General features: G+C 32.4%; 1 protein-coding gene across 1 annotated transcript; it reads right to left on the bottom strand.

Annotated features, from left to right (window-relative positions):
- Positions 1–20,589: 20,589 nt before the first annotated feature.
- LOC116031718 (probable BOI-related E3 ubiquitin-protein ligase 3) lies at positions 20,590–22,020 on the bottom strand. Its single transcript, XM_031273997.1, has 3 exons — positions 21,864–22,020; positions 21,469–21,772; positions 20,590–21,377 (listed from the first exon to the last, which is right to left on the bottom strand). The coding sequence occupies exons 1-3, from the start codon at positions 21,920–21,922 to the stop codon at positions 20,817–20,819; spliced, it is 924 nt and encodes a 307-aa protein (XP_031129857.1). The 5' UTR covers positions 21,923–22,020; the 3' UTR covers positions 20,590–20,816.
- Positions 22,021–26,014: the final 3,994 nt, after the last annotated feature.

Here is a 26,014-nt window from a genome sequence, read left to right as displayed (position 1 = left end):
TAATCAATCCCAATAAAATATGGAGTACCAAGTAATATGAAATCCAGAGAATATACAATCCATTAATGGAGTGTTTGGTTGGACCTAGTTGAAATTTCATTTTTACTTTATTCAATAAAAAAAAAATTACATTGTTTGGTTTGAATGAATTGTAATTCAAAAACATAGATTGACTTCCTCAGAGAAAAAAAAAAAAAAAAAAAAACATAGATTGACTAAATGTGACGTGGCAAACAAAGGGGTGGATGCACATATAGTTAATATGGACGGCTGGACACGGGATGCCCTCTCGAATCGTTAATGCGGTTTTAAATCAAACAATAATGGCGTATTTTTGGGTTTAAGAAAGAATTGTCAGAGGGTCACATGGCTCTGTACTGTGAGTGGTAAATCCACTTTGACTTTTTTTTCAACTCCCCAAATGATTCTTTAATCTTTATTCATTTTACAAGTTTATATGAAAAATACAACTATATTTTCTAACCAAACATTATTTGATTTTAATTTTAAAAAATTATATTCATTAACTATTTTAAATTCACCTATTTAGTTTTGAGTTAATCAAATGAAGGAATTATTTTAAAACAGAAATACATTAGGTGACAACAAAAAGTGACAGTTAAAAGTAAATAAAACTAAATATATTTTTAAATCTTTAAGTGCTCCTTATCGCTCATGCATTGGAGAATGGCGGAAGAAAAAAGAAAAGAAAAGATAGAATTATAAATTTTGTCTCAATTGGTCACAAGTGTCTACAATTAGACAATCAATTTCATATTTTGTTGTGACCGCTAACAAAATAAAATTTATAAATTTATTTTGTGTTGATTAATTAGTTGAGTTATATCCATGCATAAATAAAATATGGGATCATCATGATTAGCCCATGCTTTTACTTAATCATTGGAGGGCTCCAAATAAATAAGTAATTTACTCAACGTATCAGTTGCGCCAGGGGGACATTGATAGTGACAATGGAAGATAATATTATTTAACTAATTAACAAAATTATAGTATTTATATATATTGTTATAATCTAGAAGCATGTTCACGTGATCTTATTTTATAAAAGAAAAATACTTGATGTATTTTTAAAACCTTATTCTCAATTTTTACTCACATTCAAATTTAATTGGAAGAAGAAAAAATGAATAGATAAACACCATAGTCACTTATTAAATTGAGCAATCAAAACATGTTAAATCATAGATAGTATAAAATGGGAGTACATGTAGGCCTACTCTTTATAAAATGGGTAAATGATAAATGTATTTAAAATAATAAAAGTTTAATCGGGTATTTAAATTTTACTAAAGGAAGAAAATAAATGTTATGGTCAGTTTTTAAAAAATTAATCAGGTATTTAAAAGTGTAAACAATTAATTACATGTAATATTTTGGTTGGTGGAAGTTTGGATGGTCAAGTCTAGTATATTGTAATTGAAACGTAACATTACTTATTACACAAGTATTTAAAAAAAAAAAATAATGTTGTGTATGTGTTACTAGCTTAATTATGGCTTTTAGCACACAATAATTGGTATCATAAGGCCATCCACACCAATGCATAATGCACAGTTATTAAGAAATTATTGTCAACATGGAAAGATAAAAGTGAAGTGAGAGAATGAAACAATTGCTTCTGCAAAACAAAGGATCATAGTACAAAAATGGGCCCCACAAAGCTTTTTGCCCAGCCACACAAGGGTGCGTGGCTGTCAGTCACTATATGCGCCCATGCGGGCGCGTCAGGCGCGCCTGACCACATTGTTTTTATTTTATTTTATTTTTTTTAAAAAATTTGATTTGTTTTGATTTTTTTTCTCCACTCCCATTTTCTCTTTCCTAATCACACTTACAAAAACTTTTCAATTACCGTGAAAAAACCCCACTGATAAGGATGCTCTAACATGTTGTAGGTGGTTGTGTATTCGCTACTAGCTATAGATTTTGGTATAGTATTAGTTAGCATTTGATTATAACAATTGGTATTAAAATAGATCATGTGTATCGTATAAATTTTGGCATAGCGGCAAGTGCCTAAACCTAATAGTATTACTCTTCAAAATGTGATATATCAATTTAGAAAAGTTCACAGCATAATTTATTTGTAATTTATACTTCTTTTTATATGGTAAACTTGGATCCGAGTCCAATAATCATCTTTATCAAGTACAACTTAAACCAAATTTGACGACTATGTATAACATCTTTTCTTCAAAGCAAATATAGTATGGGAGAATAACATTATCGATCATTCAGTTATGACGAAATAACTAGTTACTTTCATCTCTAATTACTTGACGTAATCACGTTTAGTCCATCGTTATCATTACTGTCGTTATAAGTCAAGATAAAACATCAAACTCACAACTTAAAATAACAACTGAAAATGTAACGTGACGATCACCAATTAAAGATGAAAATAATTATTTCGTGATAATTGAGAAATAAAAAAAAATGTTTGATCTTTGGTAACAGTTTCGGAAATTTGTACAATTTGTTGGCTGCTCTCCTTGTCTTTGCCATATACATAGGACTGTTGTACCAACTCAAACTTATGGACTGTCGTTTTGTCTATTGGTCCGTAAACCTTATATTCGTTAAATTATTGTGGTAGATAAGGTTTGGTGCAAAGCTGTTGTTGTGGTGGTCGCACCAGCTACAAAGATTCCTTTCTATACTAATTTTATTTTGAATTTTTTGTCTATATCACTGCACCTTTCTATTCTGTGCCTATAGTCTACCTTAATTATACTCTTTAATAAGCTTGTTCATACATAATTGCAACATGCTTGGTTCAATGTTTTGCACTCGTTTTCATCAATCCTAGTCAAAATTATGTTCTTAACTTGACCTAATAAGTAATAATTGTAACATGCTTGGGTTAAAATATGAGTGTCAACGCTGGTCGATTCGTCACGCAGTAAACTATAAATTCTGTGGACTTTTATGATTAAGCTTGCAAGATCCACGTGTCAAATAAATTTTTTTCTTTTTACACCAACTCACCTCATTTGGATTGCGGCTTGATGGGCACGCAAGCTTACTTCCATAATAGTTTTTATTTAAATAAATAAAATTATATATATATATATATATATATAACCCATCACGGTATACTTGTGGAATATAATTTTAATGTTTGGAAAAAAGATACAATTCGGTAAATATCATAAATTAATTATTACCATATAATTTATATTTATAATTAAAAAAGAAAAGGAAACTAATTTAAATATATGAGCTAATAAATTTAGAATAAAATTCATAAAAAGACTAATAAATATACTATGATTTATTGTATTATATCAGAATATTGCTTTAATAAATGTTCCTTAATTATTACTAATTCAAATCTTTCCTCCCAATTATTATTAATTCAAATCTTGACAGAGTCTTTTTTTTTTCTTTTTTTTTGGAAATGACAAGAGTCTAATGAAGCTATAAATAACAGAAGTACAGAACTAGAATAATTCTGTCAAGTTAAAATATAATATACAACATTTTAAGCACAATATATAAATTTAATTATTAGCACTAAAAAGGGACAAAACCCAGGAGCATAGCTTGGATCAAGACATATAATATTTTGTTTTTTATTTTAAATAAATATAATAAATAAATAAATAGTTATTTGCATGTTGCGTGAAGATCAGAGAAGCCCAATAGTCATATTTCTACTAGATTTCAATAGAAACATATTTGTAATTTGGTCATCAATGATTAGAAATTTTGGAAACAAGTCAGCAACCTATATATTCAAACAATTTTTTATTTTAAAATGTTACTCAAAAGTGGTTAGTGTTAATAACTATTTTGGACTAGTGGTTAGAAATACAGACAAAAAATTCTTTAAATTCTCATCATGATTGAAAATTTCACAACTAATCAAAAACCCTACACACAACATTAAGAAAATAACAAAAAAGAATAATTTATTTGATTCTCAAAAACTAAACTCACAATAGTTTGATCTACAACTAAGACAACATTGAAAAACAAAAACATTAAAAAAAAATCACTTTAAATGTTCCAATTTGTTGGGTTTTTTTTTTTTTTCAAAATTATTGTGTCAAGCCCACTTGGCCAAAATAGACATCCCGGCAACACCCAGAAACCTGCAAAGACAATCATTATTGCATGGACCATGGTCCAGACCAAAAATAAAAAGTACATTATTTTTATACTGAAAGTACATTATTTTTGTATTGTAGGTACATTATTTTTGTACTGAAGGTACATTATTTGATATATACTATCAAATAATGTATCTACAATACAAAAATAATGTACTTTCAGTACAAAAATAATGTACTTTTTATTTTTGGCCCACACAGCTGTGTGTGCCATGGTCCATGCAATAATTTACCGAAACCCCGCAGCCAAACAATACATCTGTAACTTGATGCTTCTCTGCAACTTTAGGCCCATGAAATCTGCAGCTTAGAAGGTCAACCAAAGCCATGTAGATCAGAAGGCCAGCAGACGCCGCATTCAGCAATCCAACGGTGATGAGAGCATGAGGGCTGTTCTCTCTGTACGTGTTGGACAATCCTATCCCTACTGCTATCCCAAATGGGGTTGTCACTGCGAAGAAAATGCCATGGCTGCCTTCTTAAATACTTTGTACTCAGCCTGCTCATCATTCAATCAACATCCACATTTTATTAGTGTCACATCTAACTTTTAACTTCCAAGTTCTTAATTCAAAACGGATCGATCAGACTGTTGTCCTTTTTGATTTTTTCACCCAACATGAGCGTCCTAATATTAACTTTCTTGGTTTAAGAAGGCCCGGAAGCCTAGACGGGGTTTACTTCCTTGCCATTTGCAGTCTAGGGTTACAAGATTGAGTTTACTAATGTACATCTACCAGCCCCTCGAGTAGTGAATGTGAATTTGTAATGTGTAACAAGAGTTTAAAAAAAAAAAAAAGATTGAGGTTTTGCCTGTAGAATACTGCCACCAAGTCCCATTCCTTCAAACTTTTGATGGAAACAAAGGGCAGCTATGAGTCCTTTGATGACGTAAGTGTTGCTTGTAGGTCCAACAGAGAGCCCAATCACCACTGAATGAACTATAATTCCAACCTCCAACACCTTCAAAAGAAAATCACCAAAACAATATAGAATCAATTATTTATTATTCACATGATGTATGTGTAACCATAAATCATATGTAATCATATATAAAACAAAATCGTCCTAGTATAGTTGATAATAAATAATTTTTTTCTAGTTTAGTGGCCAGAAATTACTGATGACAACTTTCTGGTAGTCGAAAATTGTAATTTGTTCAGCAATGTTTGAGTTTAGATTGCACATGAAGGCACATGAAGGCAGTGAATTCTTCATACTGCACATGAAGGCACAACAAAAACTTTCAATTCTCTCCTTTTTTTTATAAGAAAAAAAAAAGAAATAATAATAATTTATTCGTTATTCATTCTTCATCCAAAAAAATAAAAATAAAAATTCGACAGCTGTAAAAAATAATGTCGTATTAACTTCGGCACCTAATTATGAGGATATTCCTTTGTCAATTGTAATGATAAAATCCAATAAATTCTGCATAAATACAAAATAATGTACTTTCAGTACTCAAATAATGTACTTTTCCTGAATACAATATACATTTTAAATATATTAAAAGTAAATTATTTATGTACTAAATGTACATTATTTGATAATATGATCTACACAATAATGATTGTAGGTTTAAAAATTAGGCCCATAATTCCATAAAAAAAATAGGCCTATAATGCACGATATAGGCCCATTTTGGAACATCTTGCTGCATTTTCTTCCCCCATGAAATCCGTTGCCAGTAGGTCCATATAATGCTACGACAGCCCAATTACAACCGAGTTTATAATAATTCCTAACTTCATATCTTACATTATCTACGGAAATATGTTAAATCAAGTGAAAAATAAACAAATAATTAAATTTCTTAAGCATAAGATGAGAGTTTAAACTGAGACTCAACTATATTGTTCTTATATGCGACCTTTCATTCTGATGAACATAACTAGTTGAATTGGAAGACGGTGTTATATTTTTATTTTTATGCATATGGCATCCAACTTTTTTACTACTATCAAACTAATTTAAATTTGGCTTAGGTCATACTTGTTAGAGTCAAATTCTTACTTGGGGAAAGTCCGACCAAAAACTCGTCAATACAATAGTTATATCATGGACAATGGTGCATGTAGCAACATATATACATTCAAACACATCCCTATTTTTTTCTCAACTTGAAATTATTTTTACTTTTGTTTTGTACAAATAAAGTTAATGTATAAAAAATATATCAGTAAAAAACTCTAATTGAGATCTTATAAATGACACTCATATTCATATATTTTAATTTTTAATTTTTAAAATAAATTTATAGGTAAATAAAGTCATTACTTTAGTATAATTTTTATATATTAATTAATTAATTAATTAATTGTTATTGTAAACTAAGTACACATGCCAAAATAAGTCAAATTATATGCTAATTGCTAATTGTAATCATATAATTTATCAATTATCGATTGACAAACCGTTAACATAATTTGTTGATCAAAATTACTAACACAAATTCTTATCCGCTAACATCAAATTATCGTAAAATACTAGTGATTTCTTGGATAGATTTTTCAAGCGAGCTCTTCTTTATAATTAATGGTTTGGTTATCGAACTTATCAAAAGATTTCTCAGGCGATATTCTTTGGAGGAAAATTACTAGATCACATGAATATGGATAAAAATTCTTTATTATATAATTCAAGTGACTGATTAGACTTCTTGTATGTAAAAATGTACATGCAGTGAGAGAATCTAGAATCATTTAGTATCTAGGGTACAATTGTCCAAGTTAAAAATATAGGTTATTTACTTTTATTTTTTGTAAGGAAGAGTATGAAGTCAATGTTGTTTAGGTGAATTCCAAAGAAAAAAACAAGGACATGTTGGCCGAAGTTCCGTTGATTGTTGGGTGGTTGAGGTATGCTGTTTGAATATGAAATTTAAGGTAAATTACAAGTTGAAAATTGCAAAACATAATGATGTTATGGGTAAGTTTTGCAAGTGGGGGGAAATGATATGATGGGTGCATCAATGGTTTGTCAAATGTCACAAGAAAGACCATTTGGATTTGTTTTCTCTATCCATTTAATCTCTCTCTCCCTCTCACACTCTTTTCAAACATTTATTTGGATTCAACTATCAAATAAGCAACTTTCCCTTTCCCTTTTGTCCCACTCCACCCTTATTTTCCTTCCACTAATTTAATTAATTGACAAATCACAAAGTTTCCATTCCAAGTGACACATGCATTATCAAGATCACTAACCTAGCTAGAATGTGCCATTGACTCCTATATCTCCACCCCACCTTACATGCAAACAAATGAATACTTGGATTTCGATCGGATCTTAATCAAAACTTCAAATTCTTCTGATATTTTTTGATTTATTTATAAAATTTGAATAACTCCACAATCTTTGAATTATTTTTAACTTGGATAAAACCTGTCAATTCACATGCAGTTAATGAATATAAAAAGTTGTTATTATCATATCACAATGTAAAAGTGAAAATTCAAATGAAAACTTAATGTGCAACTTCATAAATTGGTAGTCAATCAATCACGATATGGTACAATCATGTCTCTTACAACATATTTGGTTCACATAATGAATTTTAAGGGAATATGAATAATATACTATGAGAATTCAAATAGGAAAGGAATAAAACATTAATTGTATTATATTGTTTGATTTACTGAAAGAATAAACTTTACAAATGTTATTGTAGTGTTTGGTTGGTTTAAGGGTTAAAAATGGAATGTATTTAAAAGACATAAATACCCCTATTCTGTGAACCAAACGTATTGTTATGGATATGATGGGAGAGTGGGAACCTCATGTTATAGGTTTATGGGATAAGAAATATGTATTAGGTTGAAATTGTGAAAGTTGAGAATGTGCTTGAGAAATTATAGATATTAGTGAACAATTCATTCGATATATTATCTTTCTTATTAGTGTAGATTAATGGAATAGTATTTAATGTAATCTAATTTAATGTATATAAAGTATAACTTTGTTATGGAATGAATACTTATTGGCTTCATATTTCTATTTCTCCGTTCTTCTAATCTTTCCAATTTTCATTTCTAAAATGTACCCATACTTAGCTTGAAAAATAGTTACATTACAAGAGCAACACCATTGATTTCTTTTTTGAGTTTTTCATTAAATTTTCTCTTTTGTTGGATGAGAGATTAAAGTGAGTGTGTGTGAGGTTATTATGCAAATGAGGTTTTTAGGCACAATTTTTGAGATTTTTTAATAGAAGAAACGTGAGTTGTGTGGGCTGCAATTGCGTTTCATGTACCGTCAATTGGTGCCCCATCCTAAAATTTATTTAAAACAAATTATTTTCAATTTCTCACATCTCAAAAGCTGACAAAACTCACAAAAACACTTGTAAAAAATACGATGAGCGTGATTGCTCTAATCTTTTAAAATGGTGACACATCACACAAACAATAACTCTATCATTTTCAAAATTTACATTATCAAAAAGTTGTTGATCAAAATGCATTTCACGCGGGCATGGGTGTGAAATAGTGGACTATGGGTTTAGGCGTAGGGTCTACTTCAAAATGGAGTGGGAGATGAACAATAAATTAAAGAATAATAAATCAACCATGAAATGAAATTGAAGGTGATGGGAAGTGTATTGACCACGTACACTAACACCACAATGTTAGGTTTCCAAATCTTGTATTGGCCCAATGCATTAATTCTTGGTTTTTTGTCCCCTCCTATCACCTATCACCTATTCAATTTTAATGTGGAAAAATAAACCCCCTATGAATGTGGATATAATGCCACCCAAGTTTGACAACTTCCTTCCCATTTTTTCCCATGATGATGGACCCACACCCTTTTTTCATCAAAGATTGGGGACAAAAATGTGGGCTATTTCAAGCTATGATACATACTAGGATCTTTACCTCTTTGGGCCCTACCCTTTGGAAAATGAAAAATGAAATTAAATGTGGGATGGATGAGGTGGTTGAATGTGTGGCAAAGCACCTTTTATTAGGTTGGGGGTCTTCAATTCATATGTCCTTGTTCCATGACAAGTGGTTATTATCCATTAATCATTATACTTATTCATCCATTTTCATTGCCTTAATACAAGTAGATATAATGACATATTGACATTATTTAATTTAGATATGAATAAAGATAAGAAAGTAATCATATCTACAAACTTTGTGTTCACAACTTTGATTGATTAATAATCCCATCATACTTTTATATATGTATCAATATTTTTAGAAGCATAGTGTGCTATGCTATGTTTTCAATATTGCATCAAGTTAATCATTATATTGTATACAATTTGCCAGTACCACACTAATTCAATAGGCTCAAATCAAAATTAAGTAAAAGAGTATACAGGAACAGTTCGAGCCTTGGCCTAAATCCACATTCATAGGGGGTTTAAGAATACCTATCTATTTATCTGGTAAGATAACCAACATCATCAAAAGTATTATATGCAATGCATAAGCCACTGTTGTGCTACGGCAAACAAGGCATCACTTTTGAAGACATTACCTCGCCATTGTTCTTATAAACACTTTTATAATATAATATAAATCAGAATTTTTTATATGAAACATAGATCCTACTTTTATAAAACCGTATCTTTACAACATTTTACACAAATAATTGTGCAATACACTTGATCAAAAAAAATACTTAAATTAATAATATTGTAACTCATACACAACTATATATTATTTTCGCCTAAATATTGTGCTTGTAAATTTTTATGTACTAACCTACTATATATATCTTAGTACCTTATTAGGTTAAGTAAACCCGTCACACATTTTTGTAAACAAAAACTGTTATACATCAAATAAACAGTCTCCATCTCCACTTTCGTACAAACCAATCTAAATGTGGAAGTCAAAGTTTACAAAAGTGTGGGTATGCATATGAGTTGAATTATATGCTTAGAAGTTTGGTCAGAATAGGACTAGTCACGTAGAAAAACGAAGAGGAAGACAAAGCCATATATAGTGCAGGCGGAACACGATCCACTGCATGCGTTGAAAATCTAGTACCCACATAACATTTTGCTCTGTAACAACCTAACTGGAAATCTAGTACCGACATAACATAATCTTCACGCTGTGTTGTAATTGCAAACCACACAAATTTCATGCCAAATAGCTAGGAATTTCAAGCTATGCTATCTATACATCCATAGGTTTAAACACGCTACTCGTCACTCTGTATAGGGATAGATGCCTATAAACACATTAGTTGTATCTCAAGTGGCAAAGAAACTTTTTTATAGAGAAGAAATTTAAGATAATCTATTCGATTCCTACAAGTGACAATTTCCTTTAGACCAGTTCCTATGCCTTTTAGAGCGAACTAGGATTAATCGGATAGACTTAGACCATTAAACAGACAGAAAAAGACCCAAACCACCTTGTGGGTTTACACAAAAGTGTTAAGACACATGGCCAAACTACGTAAATTTTGCATTCTGTCATTATTATTATTTCTTATTCTAGTGAATCTCAACACTTTTTTTTTTTCCTTTAATATTTCATCATCTCCCATTAAGAATTATGATTCTAGTATTTAATCAAACATTATTCTTATGCTCAATCTTTCAACTACTGAGCTATATCTCGAAATCACCTATATATATTCATAATGCAGGCGGAACACCGTGTATCCACAGCGTTGAAAATGGATCTAGTGCCGACACAACATATTGTTCTGCAGCAATTGAAAACCTAGGACCGACACAACAGATTCTGCATTATTTCTGGTGTTTTTAGTGCAAAGCACACAGATTTAGTGGCATATTAAAGAAGAATATCATAGTAGCTAGCTAGCTAGCTAGCTATGGAGGATGGGAATGAATGAGTGGATCGGATTTTATGGACGTAAAGAGGAGCAGTGTGATGGCGGAGAAAAAGGGCCTTATCGGAGACCCCAAATGTCAATGATGTTTTGTTGCTTTTCGCTACCTCGTCGTTTTGCTTGGTATGTACCAAAAAAAAGGAATTTAAAAAGGGGCGAATTTCTTTTCATCAATGTGAAATAGAGAAAATGGAAGACGTGGGAAAATGGTACCGACCCATATTTCTTATCAAACTTTGTACAATTTTATCATGATTTCATGAATTTACATAGAGCGGATTGATGTAACGGGGCGTTTAGTTAGGTGAAATTTAAATTTATCTTTTTTCTAATTTAGAAAAGGAAAATTTTTTGTTAAAGGAAATTAATTAAAATTCGGTGTAATTTGAATTCTTTAGAATTCCTAACTCTTTCGGTGAAGTTTTTAATTTCATGGAGGTTAAAAAGAAAAATAGAATTGTTAGGACAAAAATAATTCGCAATTTATTTATTTATTTATTTATTTTTTATTATTATTATTATTATTATTATTATTATTACTAATGAAATTTTTGGACAATTTACTAGCTACTTATTTCATTTCAATTTTCATGCAAACCAAATACTAGAAAACAAAATTTTCTATTAATTTTATTTCAACCAACCAAATAATTGAATTTAAAATTTCTACTTTACTTTCCTATTAATCATCTCCCAATAAATTTCATTTTCTCATCATAATTCTCTCATTGCAAAATATGGGCGTTAAAAGGCGTTAAGCTAATGACCCTCCACTGTCCCTAGCCAAAGCCCTAGCCTAGCGGTTGGCCAAAATGTCCCCTAGCTTTCTTGGCGAAAAATCAACAAAGGTTATCCTACTTAGCTTACTTTTCTTATCATTACACCTTACTATCCTGGATTTTATGTTGTGTTGCACTTGGTCCTATACTTTTCGCCCTCTCCCACTTCAAACCCCATCTCACCGGCATTTGCACCTCAATCCCCTTAAATCTATTCAATTTAATTTACATCCCTAACTTCCTTCTCTTCTAGTCTAAGTCCCAAAAACCTTGTCATTGGTTCCGTTTATTCTCCAGATCCAATTAACTCTTGGATCTCTACTTCTTGACGCAATTAACCTTGGGCTCAAGCCCTATTCCTCCTCCTCCACCAACAAATAACAACAACAGCAACAACAACAACAACAATAATAATAATAATAATAATAACCGGCCACACATTTTTATAGTCAAATATATATACTTAAGTTTTTCCTACATAAGTTACATTGATTGACAACAACCTTATTTTAGTATTCTAGTCTATTTCCTTCTTGCGTTACCTTATTGTCTTCTCATCTAACAATTTAAGTTTTAAAATAACTAAAACTTTTATGTCATAATTCTCACAAGCTTTAATTTGAATATATAAATATAAATTCTAATAATAAAACACACACGCAAATATAAATTTATACATTGTTTAAGATGCGCAGTTGTGATACAATTCATTATCTTTGTACACTTGTGATGTTATATTAATTAGTAGATACAACAGAACTTAATTACATAGCTTTGACCAAACTAATTGTTATAAACACTCAAGCTCAGAGTCTCTCAACCAAATGTCCCAAGCGATCATCCATATACCTAAATGATAAATCCTAAAAATAAATAAATAAAACTTTGTAACCCAAAAGCGTGATCTAGTACCCTATTGGGTAGAAAATAGTTATCGTATCTTGATTGTCACAGTTTTAATTAATACCAACGCTTTCTCGGTCAGTCTTATAGCAGATAATCTTCATAGTGAAATTAATCATCTTGTACGATTTATGAGTTATTTTATAAGAGCGGAGTTTACTAATTATACACCCTTAAATAGTTGATGTGGATTTTTTTTTCACTAAAAAAAAGTGAAATAAACAAAGATATTTAAATGATTTTTGACAAAATAATTGTAACTTTTATATTTAAATAAAAAATTATGCACGTTTGACTATGATTATCCTCAATTGTCACTAAAATGCCTCCGCTAATCTACTCTCTTTGGAAGTCCACATCAGCGGCCATGTAATTTCGTGACATTTGTATGTTAATTTTATTTTTATTTAATAAAAATCGTCACACTAACCTTTTTGAAATGTCGTTTTCATGAATCCGAAGAAAACAATAATAATAATTTTTTGTTTAAAAAAAAAATAATGTTCCGGCTTATCGTCACGGCTTAAACGTCCTTCTCGAAAACACGCCTGGACAAAAAACTACGGATAATCTCATAATCTTTGACATAGAAATTTATATTTAAAATAATCAGATGAGATAAGCACCATCCTATACTGCTATTGCTAGGCGGCTAGGCCTTCCATCATTTTGTCTACAATATTCAACCAACCTCTCATTTTATATGTCTACCTCACTTAATTATAAATAATATTGTATATTTAACTTAACTGAGAGTATATTTATTATTTTTTCTAAATATATGCCGTCACATTTATAATAATATAATTAAGGTTTAATTGATTATATTTATATATATTTGTTTAAATCTTTAAAAAAAAAGTTACAAGTTTTAATATTGACTACTAGGTAATTTATTAAGTGATTAGCACTCATGCATAATTGGTCAACTTAATTAGGCCACTCAACGTCTCAACCTAAACCCCACGCACCCTAATCCCATAATTATTATATCTAAAATTCTAAATAATGGCATTCAATTTAACACTAATCTCTAGGATTAATAATTATTTATAATAGGTGAAGAGGGAAAGGGAGATGTTGCCCGTGGAGCAAGCTAAGAGACAGACTGTGTCCCACTAGTGGGCCCCAGTCTCTCCATTAATTCAGTATCGCCAAATGTTGCTTTCATCTGCCACACTCATGCCTTGGGATTTTATTTTCGTTTTTTACCTTTATTCCAAAACCATCATATTTAACAACAACAATTTATTAGTGGTTTTATTGTTTTATTTGTGTGGTTGATTCGTTTCACACAAATTAACACAACTATTTACAGTTTTGATTTGATATTATTTAATCCACTACTTTGATTTAGCTAATACATTGCACAAGTTTAAAAGCTTTATTAAATATATTATTAAATACATAATATCAATTTTAATTTATTACATAATATAAAAAGACAACAAAATAAATAATTAAAAGTTTCTTAGTTAAGTAACAAGAACCACACATCGAGAATAATTATACTTGATTGGTAAGTTGAAGAGTCCTATGGTCATCCTCGGCTTGTTAGGACCTTGTCTTTGGTCGAATAGTCAATATCGGTGCAGTCAATTCTTGTGTTCTAGACATGATTTCTTATTTGTCGAAATAGCTATTTTGGAGTGATTTATTATCGTATTTTATGAAGATTCCGTCATGTTTGAAATCTAATAAACTTGTAATCAATAATTAGATTTTAGGGATTTATTTTCCTAATTTGGCCAAGGACTTTTAATGCTCCAACTTGTATATATATACAATTTTTTGAAATCTAATACCGATTTTTGCAATTCTTAGCAATTTTATACTCGTTTCGAATGATAATATTATTGACCGACCATTTAATTGACATAGTCATAAAATCTACACAAGTACTTCTTAATAAATTTTGAGACAATTGAATTTCAAGACTCAAATTATAGTTACAGATTAAACTAAAAGAGATATACGATATTTCATATACATAATATGAATATCCAAAATATTTATTAGTGTGAATAAGAGGACAGCAATGTGGCACATGCGATGCTAATATGGATGAATGATAATGGCGACTATATGAAGAAGAAGAAAAAGAAGATGAACCATTCATGGGTGGCTTACGTTGACACTAAACTAACGACGAAGAAATGCCGATATGTTATGATATGATGCTGCTTTTATTCTTGTCTTTGTACACGCCTCTCAAATCTGAATTTTAGTCTGTAGACACATCAATTTATTTGTTTATATTACTATTAATAATTATAAATATAAGGTGTCGTGGCTTATACGTTTCAAATTATTGGATTTTTCAAAATTATTTTTTTTTAAAATTATTGTTCGAGGAGATGGACCATGCATAGCGTTGTGCTTTTTGATTGTCGGGCACATGCATTATTCACCCTCTGTTAAATATTTTCAGATTCCAATTTTTTACTGTGTATATATTTCTAAATTATAATAATGTGAATTTTCAATTCTGAATGGTCACGTTTGCCCATTAATAGATAATTTAAAAAGTAATCAAATTGTGTTTCTTTACAATTAATACAATATCCGTTGTGAATATTATATATTTATTTTAAATGGTAAATTTTTTTCAAAAATTTAGTGTACACGATATTGTTAGCAATAATTTTCAATTGGAGTTGATATACAAATGGTAATAAGTACAAAAGATATAGGTATTTATGCACATTGTAAACTTTTATATTTATATATGAGTAGTGGTATTATTATAGATTTGCACGTAGGGTGAGGTACGGTCCCTTTTCCTTTGTGATTACGCATTGGGGGGTTGTACTGTTTGGTTTTCTTTTGTATAATATATAGTGTCCCGCAAAGGCACGAAGCCAACCTTTGTGTGCGCGCGCATCATCCAACTGGGCAGTCGTTATACTGTGGACTATGGGTCGTGATTGATACTGCAGTTGTGTTGAAAGGGAACAGCAGTTGCGCGAAATAGAGGCCGTGTCATCAATCTACAACTGTAGTTGTGTTGAACGGATACTGCAGTTCAGCAGTTGTGTTGAAAAGATATTGCAGTTTTATTGAACTGATGAATGACCTCTGTTCCGTGCAACTGCAGTTTTCTTTCAATACAACTGTAATATTCGTTCAACACAACTGCAGTATCAACCATGATCATGGTCCACAATATAATTTGCGCCAACTGGGTTCACACGTGGTGTGGTTGACGCTGAACCCATCATCATATATTCTTAAATTTTTAACTTTTTAAAAATTTATTATGAAAAAAAAAAAAAGAGGAAAAGGAAAGGTGATATTTGATTGTGGGGCAAGGGCACAGAGAGATACAGTGGAAGCGGCCCCTGATCTGATATGTCAGATTGATTGTTGGGTGGCGTTTGGCACATGGGCGACTGGGCGTGACGTGCACTGTATTTTCATCAAACACTCTTTCAGCCAACCTTTAATTACTGATCCCATCGATCGTTTTGTTTGGGAGTTTGGAGCGGACCAGACCACACCCATTACGTTTCCACAACCACCCTGACTTTGCCTTTTTCAAAGCACCCACTCTCAATTCCCACGGTCCCCACTTCTTTCCCCTCTTTAACTCCATCTTATTACACAAAATAGATCATACAATGTATTTTAATGTCAATAATTTACAAATTCTTCAAAATACTTATAGATTAGTACGTCATCATATAATATATATATATATATATATATATATAGTTAAGTTGAAGTTGGAATGATCAAATCCAATGTATTATCACTTGTACGATTCTAAAACAATGACATTGATACTGACTGATTCGGTTAACGAGACGTGACTGAAGTCATTTTTAATAATATTGAATTTAATATTAATATACAAAATTTATATACTCCGTAGTTAGAAACTACACTAAAGTACTATTAAACATTAAAAAAATTAAATTTAAAAATAAGTAAAAAATAAACAAAAAAAAAAGCTGAGTTCACCAATGTATAGTAAGTAGGACATATCAAATGGGACAGAAGAAGTACTAAATAAAGTTATATTTTCATTAATAGTTACAGTTTTGTAAGTATAATAGTAAGGGTGTGTTTGGTTGACAGGTTTAGTTATCAAGAATGAGTATCAAAGTTATTGTTATTGTTTGGTTGACAGGTTTTTAGAATACTATTATGAATTTTGATTACCCCTTAATTGCAAAACTCATTCCCTAATAAAATAAGGATTTTATCCCTTCCTCCTCAGCCGCTTTCCTAACTATTAATAATCACTCCCTTTCCACCCTACTACCAAACATGCAAAATACTTTCACCAAAACCAATTACCATTACAAAGTATATGATACACATTCCGATTCTGATTTCGATTCCCATGTGCGAACCAAACACACCCTAAATGTTTGATGTGACGATTAGTATCATTACGATAATGCATATATGCCTAATCGAGTTTTCTGATAGACAATGGAACCAACCACACTGGTTGCTTACCGGGCGAATTACGCTACTACTGTGGCAACCCAATCTCTCGGTTAGGCTGACTGAAATATTTACTTTTAAGACCAGAAAGTGAATTATCTCTCTACCTGTTTAACTGAGCACAAAGCCCTAGGCACACTGTTCAACCACGTCTCATCTACCTTTTTCTATTTCGGTCAAACACTTGGTGACGCCTTTCTAACCAGCACACCTACATCCGCCATGTGGAGGACATGCCGGTTCTTCAGCATGTATATCCTAACATGCCTATATAAGTCACATTTATTGCTTATATACAGAAAATAGACTCATCCGTATCAGATCACGGGTTCGTTGAGTGGTTAATGGCTAGCAATGCGGTGCTACCCAGTGTGTAGATTTGTGATTGATCCTAAGAGCTATTATCAAGCTATTAACTTTACTTTGGACTAATCAACTAATTAAATTATTATTTTTAAATTTAATTTAATTTTTTTCACTTAAAAAAATAATTATTATATCCATATAACTCTTACTATATGTTTAAATTTTATTCTATATAAACAAATATATTATTAAAAGAAATTGTGACACTTTTTTACTATATCAATCAAAATATGATACAAATTAAAAACCATAGAAAGAAAGATAAAGTAAAAGGGAATACATATAGCCATATAGGATTAACCTTTTCCCATTTTTCACTTTGCTCTGTACAGATTAAGATGGGTTATTCACTTCTGCAGTTATCTTTTTTTTTTTTTAATTTTTTTTTTTTACTGCTACAGCTTCAATTATTATTATTATTATTATTTATTTTTCAAATTTTACGCAAGGATAGACCAAATGTACTGTTTGTTGTTTACTTTTTCTAGAATCTGTTGAATTGTCAGAGTTGAAAGACAAGATTGCATTGCTATGTTGTTTATTTCATATAAAAGGAGTTGGAAAGTGGGGGCGATGGCTTAAAGGCAAGTGCATAAAACCAAGTGAAACACCCATCATTGCACCACAACGCCAATTTAAGAGAAAACGTGTGTGCCCTATTTCCTATAATCACAAACACGACTAAACTATAAACCCATCATTGTCACAATGAGTTAGCCATAACCATTGTTTAATTTAAAATTAATTCATTTCTTTTAACTCCTTAAATAAATTATCTCACTCTCACATGTTATACATGATTAAACAAAAAAATAAAAAATAAAAAAATTATAGTCAAGGAGATTTTTTTCGACCTAGAGACCTTAACACAATCAGTCAGTAATCGTGTGAAATGCACAAACTAAAAAGTTAGCATCTCTGTACATGATAGTTATGACTCACACAAATGCTTCGTTCTTCACAAAGCTCTCTCTTGCACCCCTTTCCCTAGACAAATAAGTTATTTTTCTTTTCTTTTATTTTTATGTGAAAATAATGCTAATATTAAGCTATAGCAAAATGTGAAGAATCCAAGATAAAAATAGAATGGGGTAACGAATCACTCTCTATAACTACACATTAAAAAAAATATCGCTCTAACAATCAGATGAATAACACAATTCAGAGGTCATTTAACAAAACTAAAATAATTATTGAAAAAAATTCATAGCTATTTCTTTTATATTCTCACCAACCAACCAAAAGTTCAATCAATAAAACCGTAAAAACAACTCAAAGACCATCAACCACTCGTAAAAAGAAAAAATTATTGGTCTCATTGATTGATGCATTTGAGAAACTAACTAACTTTCTAAAAATATTCAGATATCAAACATATTATAATATCTCTCCTAAAAACATCACTCACTAATAACCGCTTATTTACCCAAACCCATCACATTATAAGCCTGTCCGGTCACTTTCTATTTCTTAAATAAACAACTTCTTCCTTCACGGCGTTGTAGAAATTAGAAAATATCTTCTTCTTTTTTCATCATGTAATAGGAAATTTTTTTTTAAACAATAATAATAACTTGGTGTGTCAAACATTTTAGCGTGTGGAAAGACCGCGTGGTGTCGAAGATATGGTGCATTGTTTGATGGGTTTTGGTGAGGAGGGGTTGGCAAGGGAAATTGACAAGGAGAGCTAGCCATCATAATTGAAAAGCCAAGCAAAAGTTGATATCAAACAATCACAACATCAATTCAATTGTCCTCACACCACCTATAAACTGTGTCTCATAATGGAAGATTCCTATTACAACCCCCCCCCCCCCTACCCCCCTCTAACGACTCCAAATTGTGTTGATGGCACAACCCATCTGTCTTTCTATGCCCAATATTAAATTGTTGGACCCCAAATTTCTTACCAAAAGGGTGACACTAGCTTTAAGGGGGTGGGGAAAAAAACAGCCCTAATTCATGAGAAGCTATAGCCAAGGAAAAAGATGGGGCATGGTTTTCAAGAATCAAAGTGGTGGTGGTACCAATTCTCCTCAACTACACAAGCATCTCTTTTCACATCACTATTCATGCCTCAAAAGTTAAGGGACTTGCTTGGCCCTACCCCTCCCTCCCTCCCTCCCTCCTTCAATTGCTTTTACTAGATTGGAAACTTGGAACAACCAAAGCAAACAACAATCCCCACTTTTTAAGCTTCTTCACATTTCTCCCTCTCAATTATTAGCCCTCCAACGTTTTGGACAAGAAAAAAAAGTCTCCAAACCATTGCCATGAATTGTAACCATCACCAATAATAAAATCGAAAAGAATTCGATTTTCTTTCGATCCAATCTTTCTTCTGAGTTTTTGTAAACAGAACCGTTGATATTGTATACAGAACAGTAAATTTTAACTGCAACTTAAAATTTAAACCAGTTCGAATTTAACATAATGAGATAAAACTGATTGGATTGCTCTAATCGTATAGCTCCTGATGATCCCTAATTTCTTCAGCTAAAATTTTGTAGTTAGAACAGTGAACTGGTCCAATTATTGTCCCAAACGTATTCTAAGAATTACTTTACCGAATAAAATAATCTCAAAACACTTTGCATATTGTGTGAATATGATTTAGTAAAAAATCAAAGTTTGAACAAATAAAGTTATTAGAGGACAAGGACCATTAATAATGGGGATGGGGATGGGGGGAGGGGTGTTTGTTGAATTCATGATGGAATTCCTATCCTCCATCCCTATCTTTTATGTCACCATAAATGAGCAAGACAAATTCATGAGTCATGACATTGTTAAAGACATCAATGACAAATATGCTGTGCTTCAAAGTACCTAATTCAAGCAGGACCACATTGCCAAATGGGTGTCCTGTCACCAATCTCTAAAGTAGGATTCTTTGCAAAAGTTTGTCATGCACCCCCAACATCTTTTGGTGGACTGATTCATTCCCCCATATCCATGAAATGAAATTTGTAAAGCACAAAGCAAAGGAAAAAAGGGGTCTGATTAAACCTATCTTCCCCTTCAATCATAAATCTTTCCCAACAATCAATAAAAAGATAAGAATCTCTGTATCAATTCATCCATCCATCCTATCAATCAAAATTTTTGAGAAGAAATAATAATAATATAATAAAATTTCTTGAAATCTTGGAAAGAATGAATAATTGATTGTACCATGGCTAAGGAAATTTACAAGAAATCAAGAATGGTCTGTCTATAGCATATTAGAATAACCTTAAGAACAAAACAAAAAACAAAATATGACAGAACTATCATTAATTTCACCTGCTTCAACTATTTTTTTTTTCTGGGTTTCTATTTTCTTTCTCCTATCGAAGTTGATGGGTCATCAAGAAGACATGTTAACATGCACGGTGGCATTCATGTTAGAATTACATACAGGGCAGGTACGGTGCAGAGTGGACCCACAAACCGTGCAAAGGCAGAGATGCCGGCACGGCAACAGAAGAACGCTGGATTCTCTCTCGCCGCAGCTCCGGCACTTCCGGCTACCGGAATTTTGCTCTGGGTCGGCGCCGGCGGTCGACCTCTCCGGCTGGGCTGCCGCGATTTCGTTGCTGTCGCAGCAGGACTCCGCGTCTTCCGCCGGCGCCGCTGCGGCGGCGCCGGCGAGGAGGCGGTCGTCGGCGACGTGGGCCAAGACTTGCTCGAGATTGGAGCGGAGGGAGTTGGCGGTGGCCTCGTTGGTTTGGGCTAAATCTCGCCATAATTGGTTCTCTAAGTAGAGGCTTTTGACTCGTTCTTGAAGGGCGAAATTGAGCTTTCCCAGTGTTTGAATCTGCTCGTCTTTCTCCCTCACTTTCTTCATCACATCTTCTCCAATGGCGGCCACTAAAATCCTCGCTTCTTGCTTCTGCCTCTCTTCCAATTCCATTCTCAATTTCTTCGTCTATAAAATAACCAAAAAACAAAACATCAGAAAAAAACTCAACCCAACAAAAAAAAAATCCCAAAAATCTTTTTTTTTTTTTTTTGCTTACATGATTAGAAACAATCCGATAAATTTCAGATTGATACTGCTGCAACAACGGCGTGACATCTTCACCGGAGCCAATAAACTGCTCCTCCCTACTCCGCTTTCTAGAACCATCCATCGCGAGATTATACGAAACCCCACTGTCAGTATTGATCGACGTTTTCCCCTGAACAGCCTCACAAAACAGAGATCGATTCACCGGCAAAAAACTCTCCGGCATTGCCACACTCCCGTAAGGGACCCCGGAACCAATCTGGGCGTTATATCCAAACCCGAAACCATTCCCTTTCGCCGAACTCACAAAGCCACTGCACTCCCACCCATTTTCCGGTCAGCAAATCGGAAAAAAAAAAACCAAAAAACACACACAAAAAAAAAAAAAAAAAAAAAAAAACTTACCGGTTGGGAATGAGTTGCTGGGCAGAGAAAAGATTGAGATGGGTAGCTTCAACGGCCATGGAAGAGTGTTAAGAGAAAGAGAGAGAGAAAGTTGTGTGGTTTTCCCGATACTTTCCTTCTCAGAGAGAGAGAGAGAGAGAGAGAGAGAGAGAGAGGTGGCGACTAGAGAGGCAGAACGGAGCTTTGGCGTATATAAAGGCGTCCGGTTTATTTTTTTTGTGGATAGAGAGGTAAGAAAGTCAAAGATCTGTAAAGCCACGATGTACCAAACAGCTTTGGAAATTATTATTATATTAAAATATTGGAAAATCAGCTGATTTTGTGTCCTTTATTATTACTATTACCATTATTTTATTTTTATTTAAATACAGAGTATAGTCAACAGTTACCGATGTAGAAACTTATATTTTTAATGCACAATTTTCATTTATTTTTGGTATGGATCTCCTGGTTTGGTTTGTTTTTTTGTACCAACCGCTGTGATTTTCGTATTCATTAATGTTTTCCAAAATTTAACATTTCCCTAAATCTAAGAAAATTATTTCAATTTGCTATATATAAAAATTTAATAAATACGTCACCTATTATGAATTTAAAATTTTAATTCAGACCCAATATACCAAACTAGGCAAAATGTTATGATTTTGATTATTATATCACCTCTAGATAAGTTGTCAGAGATCTGCGTCATTTTGACGCCTGCATGTGCTGCTCAGCTATTTCATGAATAGTAAACTATGGGTAAGAGCAAGACTTATGCATCATTTCATATACATTCCATGAATATATATCATATCGTTTATCAATACCATATTAAATAAATATAAACACTTCTTAGAAATGATAAAAACTTGTATGAGACTGTCTCGTTGATCCTGGTCCGTGATACTGGTCGGATTAATATTAAATGTAATATTTATGCTAACAAATATAATACTAAATTCAGAATAAAATGTTTATTACTTATATAAGAAAATGTAATAATTTTGAATAAAAAAGTAATAAATTTACATTATGAAGTAAAATATTATATTTTTTTATTAAAAGTATTACATTTTCTTTTATAAGTAGAACATAACTTTTTTTCAACAAAAGTAATGAAAAATGAACGTTGAAACATCTCTAGAAGAGGAGCCTCAAGTTTTCTACTCGCATATGGTGTCTTGCATCGGATAGGTAACGAAGGAAAGCCTCTAAGGCTCGTCTATTACTATTAGAGGAGCCTTGAGGCTTCTAGAATGAAAATAATTATTCTTTTTATTAAGGTTTAGGGACGTCAACACTTTTATTTTTAGTGATTGAGGATTCAACGGGTTGGAGTCAAATTGTTGATTACCAAATGTTGTAATTAGTTGTGTGACTGATTTCAGGGTGGTAAAATTAGCGCTATTTAACATTTATTCTTTTCCAAAAAAAAATACATTTATTCCAAAAAAATTAATTTAGGAAATTTGGCTGACGTGGCAGTGGCAGCAATAATTGACATGCTGGAGGTACGACACGTAGGAGTGGGAGCAGAACGGGCCACGTCGGCGTGAAGTTTGTACAGTTTAACTTTCTTTTTTGTTTTAAAAAAAAAACTTTTTTTTCCTTTTTTGTCATGGGGAACGTGAGGGAGTGGACTCTGCACAGTGGTCCTGCTTTGTCGCACGTGTGAGGTGTCCCGGATCTGTACGCCGTAGGGCCCACGTTTCCAGTACTGACACTGTTCAAACGGGCCCCACTTTCTGTCTATGTGCTGTTTCCCAGTTTGTTCCCAGTCCATCACCCATGCCATGTTTGTGTACGGACAACCTCGAATTACAGATTCTACGGGACCAATACAACCTGCCATGCCTTTTTTTTTTTTTTTTTTTTTTTTTTTTTTTTTTTTTTTTTTTTTTTTTTTTTTTTTTAACGAAATCCTTTTCCGTTTAATTAACAAATGAAAATAAAAATATATGATAAAATCTATTACTTATAGTAATGAGTGGTTTTTACGCGACTTAATTGTATCGAATATTATAGAAACTTTTATTTATTAATTAGATTTTTTAAACATAAATGATCATATATATTAAATCAAGACTTAGTACGTCAAATAAGGAATATGGAGTAGTATGCCAATTCTTAATTGATCATATTTAATATCATGATTTTATTGACATTACTACGTTTATTCTCCGGTTACAATATTTATTGAAAACTTAATTTCGAATACAATTTGATAATTTTAATCTTCTATTTTAGTATTTTTATAAAAAAATTAGTTCATAAACAATGTTGGGCGGAGGTTGGTACAAGGGCAAGTATAGTCATTGATGGTTAAGGTGATTGTTGGACGGAGGCCGATGAAATGCCAAGCGACACCCTGCCTCTAGGAAATGAAGTAGTGGTATATAAGGAAATAAAACTACGCCTTCATTTTAAGCTATAACTTTTGGCGTAGTGATAATCGATTTATCCTAACAAGTATCATCAAAGAAAGGTCATCGAGTCCAAAAAAAAAAAAAAACTATGGGCATAAAACTGTGGGCTAAGCAATTTGTGCTAAGGAGATTGTCTGACGGCCAGTGAGGGCCACGTCCCAGCCTATGAATGCACGTGGAGTCCATCACCGATCACAATATGAATAGGCTTCTCAATAATCAAAGCCATGTGTACTGATTGATAGGACGGCGCAACCTTGCTTGTGCATGTAGAACACGTAACAGCGCCATGCTCGCACAGAGGCTAGTGAGGGTTGCGTCCTTGCCTATGGATGCACGTGGATTCCATCACCGAGATCACACCATGAATAGGTTTCTCAAGAATCAAAGCCCACGTGTACTTATTGATAGGACCGCGCAACCTCTGTGCATGTAGGGCACGTAGCTGCCATTCCGGCACAGCTGGTGAGAGCCATGTCCCTGCCTATGAATGCACGTGGAGTCCATCACCGAGACTACACCATGAATATGCTTCTAAGGAATCAAAGCCAGGTGTACTGACTAACAGGACCGCGCGACCTCGCCTGTGCATGTAGCGTGGCAACCATGTTGGTACATAGGCTGGTGAGGGCCACATCCCTGTCTATGAATGCACTTGGAGTCCATCACCGACCACACCGTGATAAGGCTTCTCAGGAATCGAACCCCATGTGTACTGATTGATAGGATCGTTTACCTCGCCTGTGCATGTAGAGCACGTGCCAGCCATGCCAAACTCCCGACATGTGCTCCCTCATTTCTCCTATAAATAGCACATTCATTGCTAGAAGATGGGGCTTTGAATTTTTCACTAGCCTCACATTAGCGCGTGTGTGTGGGCGCGTGCGTGTGAGAGTAATTTTCGGACATATTTTTTTTTTTTAGGAGAAATAATGTTTTTAAAATGGAAAACAAATGGTTAAAAAAAAAAAAGACTTCACTCATTCTTGTTGTTGAGTTTAGAAAATCTAGAACAAGTAATATTTCATATGGTAGTAGACTTACAAAATGTAGCTGCTAATGTGAATGCAATATTAAAAAAATTTAATATATATTTTATCAAAAGATGCTTGCACTTGTTTGGCAATCAAAGATTAGCAAATAACAAATAGTGAGTTGTGTTAACGATTTTAATCAACAAATCACATTAGCGGTTTAGAAAAAGATATTTGGTAAAATTAATTGTTTATTATTAGTGATTAACATTTAAAAAAAAAGACCTATAAGAGCATTCAAAATAATATTAGAATTATTAGTACTAATAAAAGTTTACAATAATCATAACAAGACAAAATAAATAAATAATAATAATAATAATAATACAAAATAGAAAAAAAGATTAAAATTTAAAAAAAAAAAAAAACAATAACAAAACAAATGGGAGCTAGTTTTGGTTCCCCTTTGTACATGGTGTGAGATTAAACTATTAAAGTGTTCTCACATTGAAAATTTTATGGAAGATGAGCGTTGAAGTCCTCTCTTTATAAGAGACTCTCGAAGCTTCTTTTTTAAATATTGGCCTTAATAGGTAAACGGCGGTTTCACCATTTTCGGTGTTGCGACTATGTCAAAATGTCAAATATCGTATTGGATAACTTAGTACGTGGTTCGAAACATCAGTTTAATCCAAACTATTGAAAATGTAAACGCTGCATTTAGTAGCATTTACATTTGACGTTGTGGGTTTTTTCCCCCTACAAAACG

Source organism: Ipomoea triloba, chromosome 10 (assembly GCF_003576645.1).
Source record: "Ipomoea triloba cultivar NCNSP0323 chromosome 10, ASM357664v1".
Classification (NCBI taxonomy): domain Eukaryota; kingdom Viridiplantae; phylum Streptophyta; class Magnoliopsida; order Solanales; family Convolvulaceae; genus Ipomoea; species Ipomoea triloba.
This window is presented reverse-complemented; position numbering and strand designations above follow the sequence as displayed.

Excerpts from the sequence above, each read along its gene's own strand:
- LOC116031718 (XM_031273997.1), bottom strand. The coding sequence starts at position 21,922 with ATGGCCGTTGAAGCTACCCATCTCAATCTTTTCTCTGCCCAGCAACTC. Across the intron at positions 21,773-21,863 it reads CAGCAACTCATTCCCAACCG|TGGCTTTGTGAGTTCGGCGA; the intron begins GTAAGTTTTTTT and ends GTGGGAGTGCAG. Across the intron at positions 21,378-21,468 it reads ATCGGATTGTTTCTAATCAT|ACGAAGAAATTGAGAATGGA; the intron begins GTAAGCAAAAAA and ends GTTATTTTATAG.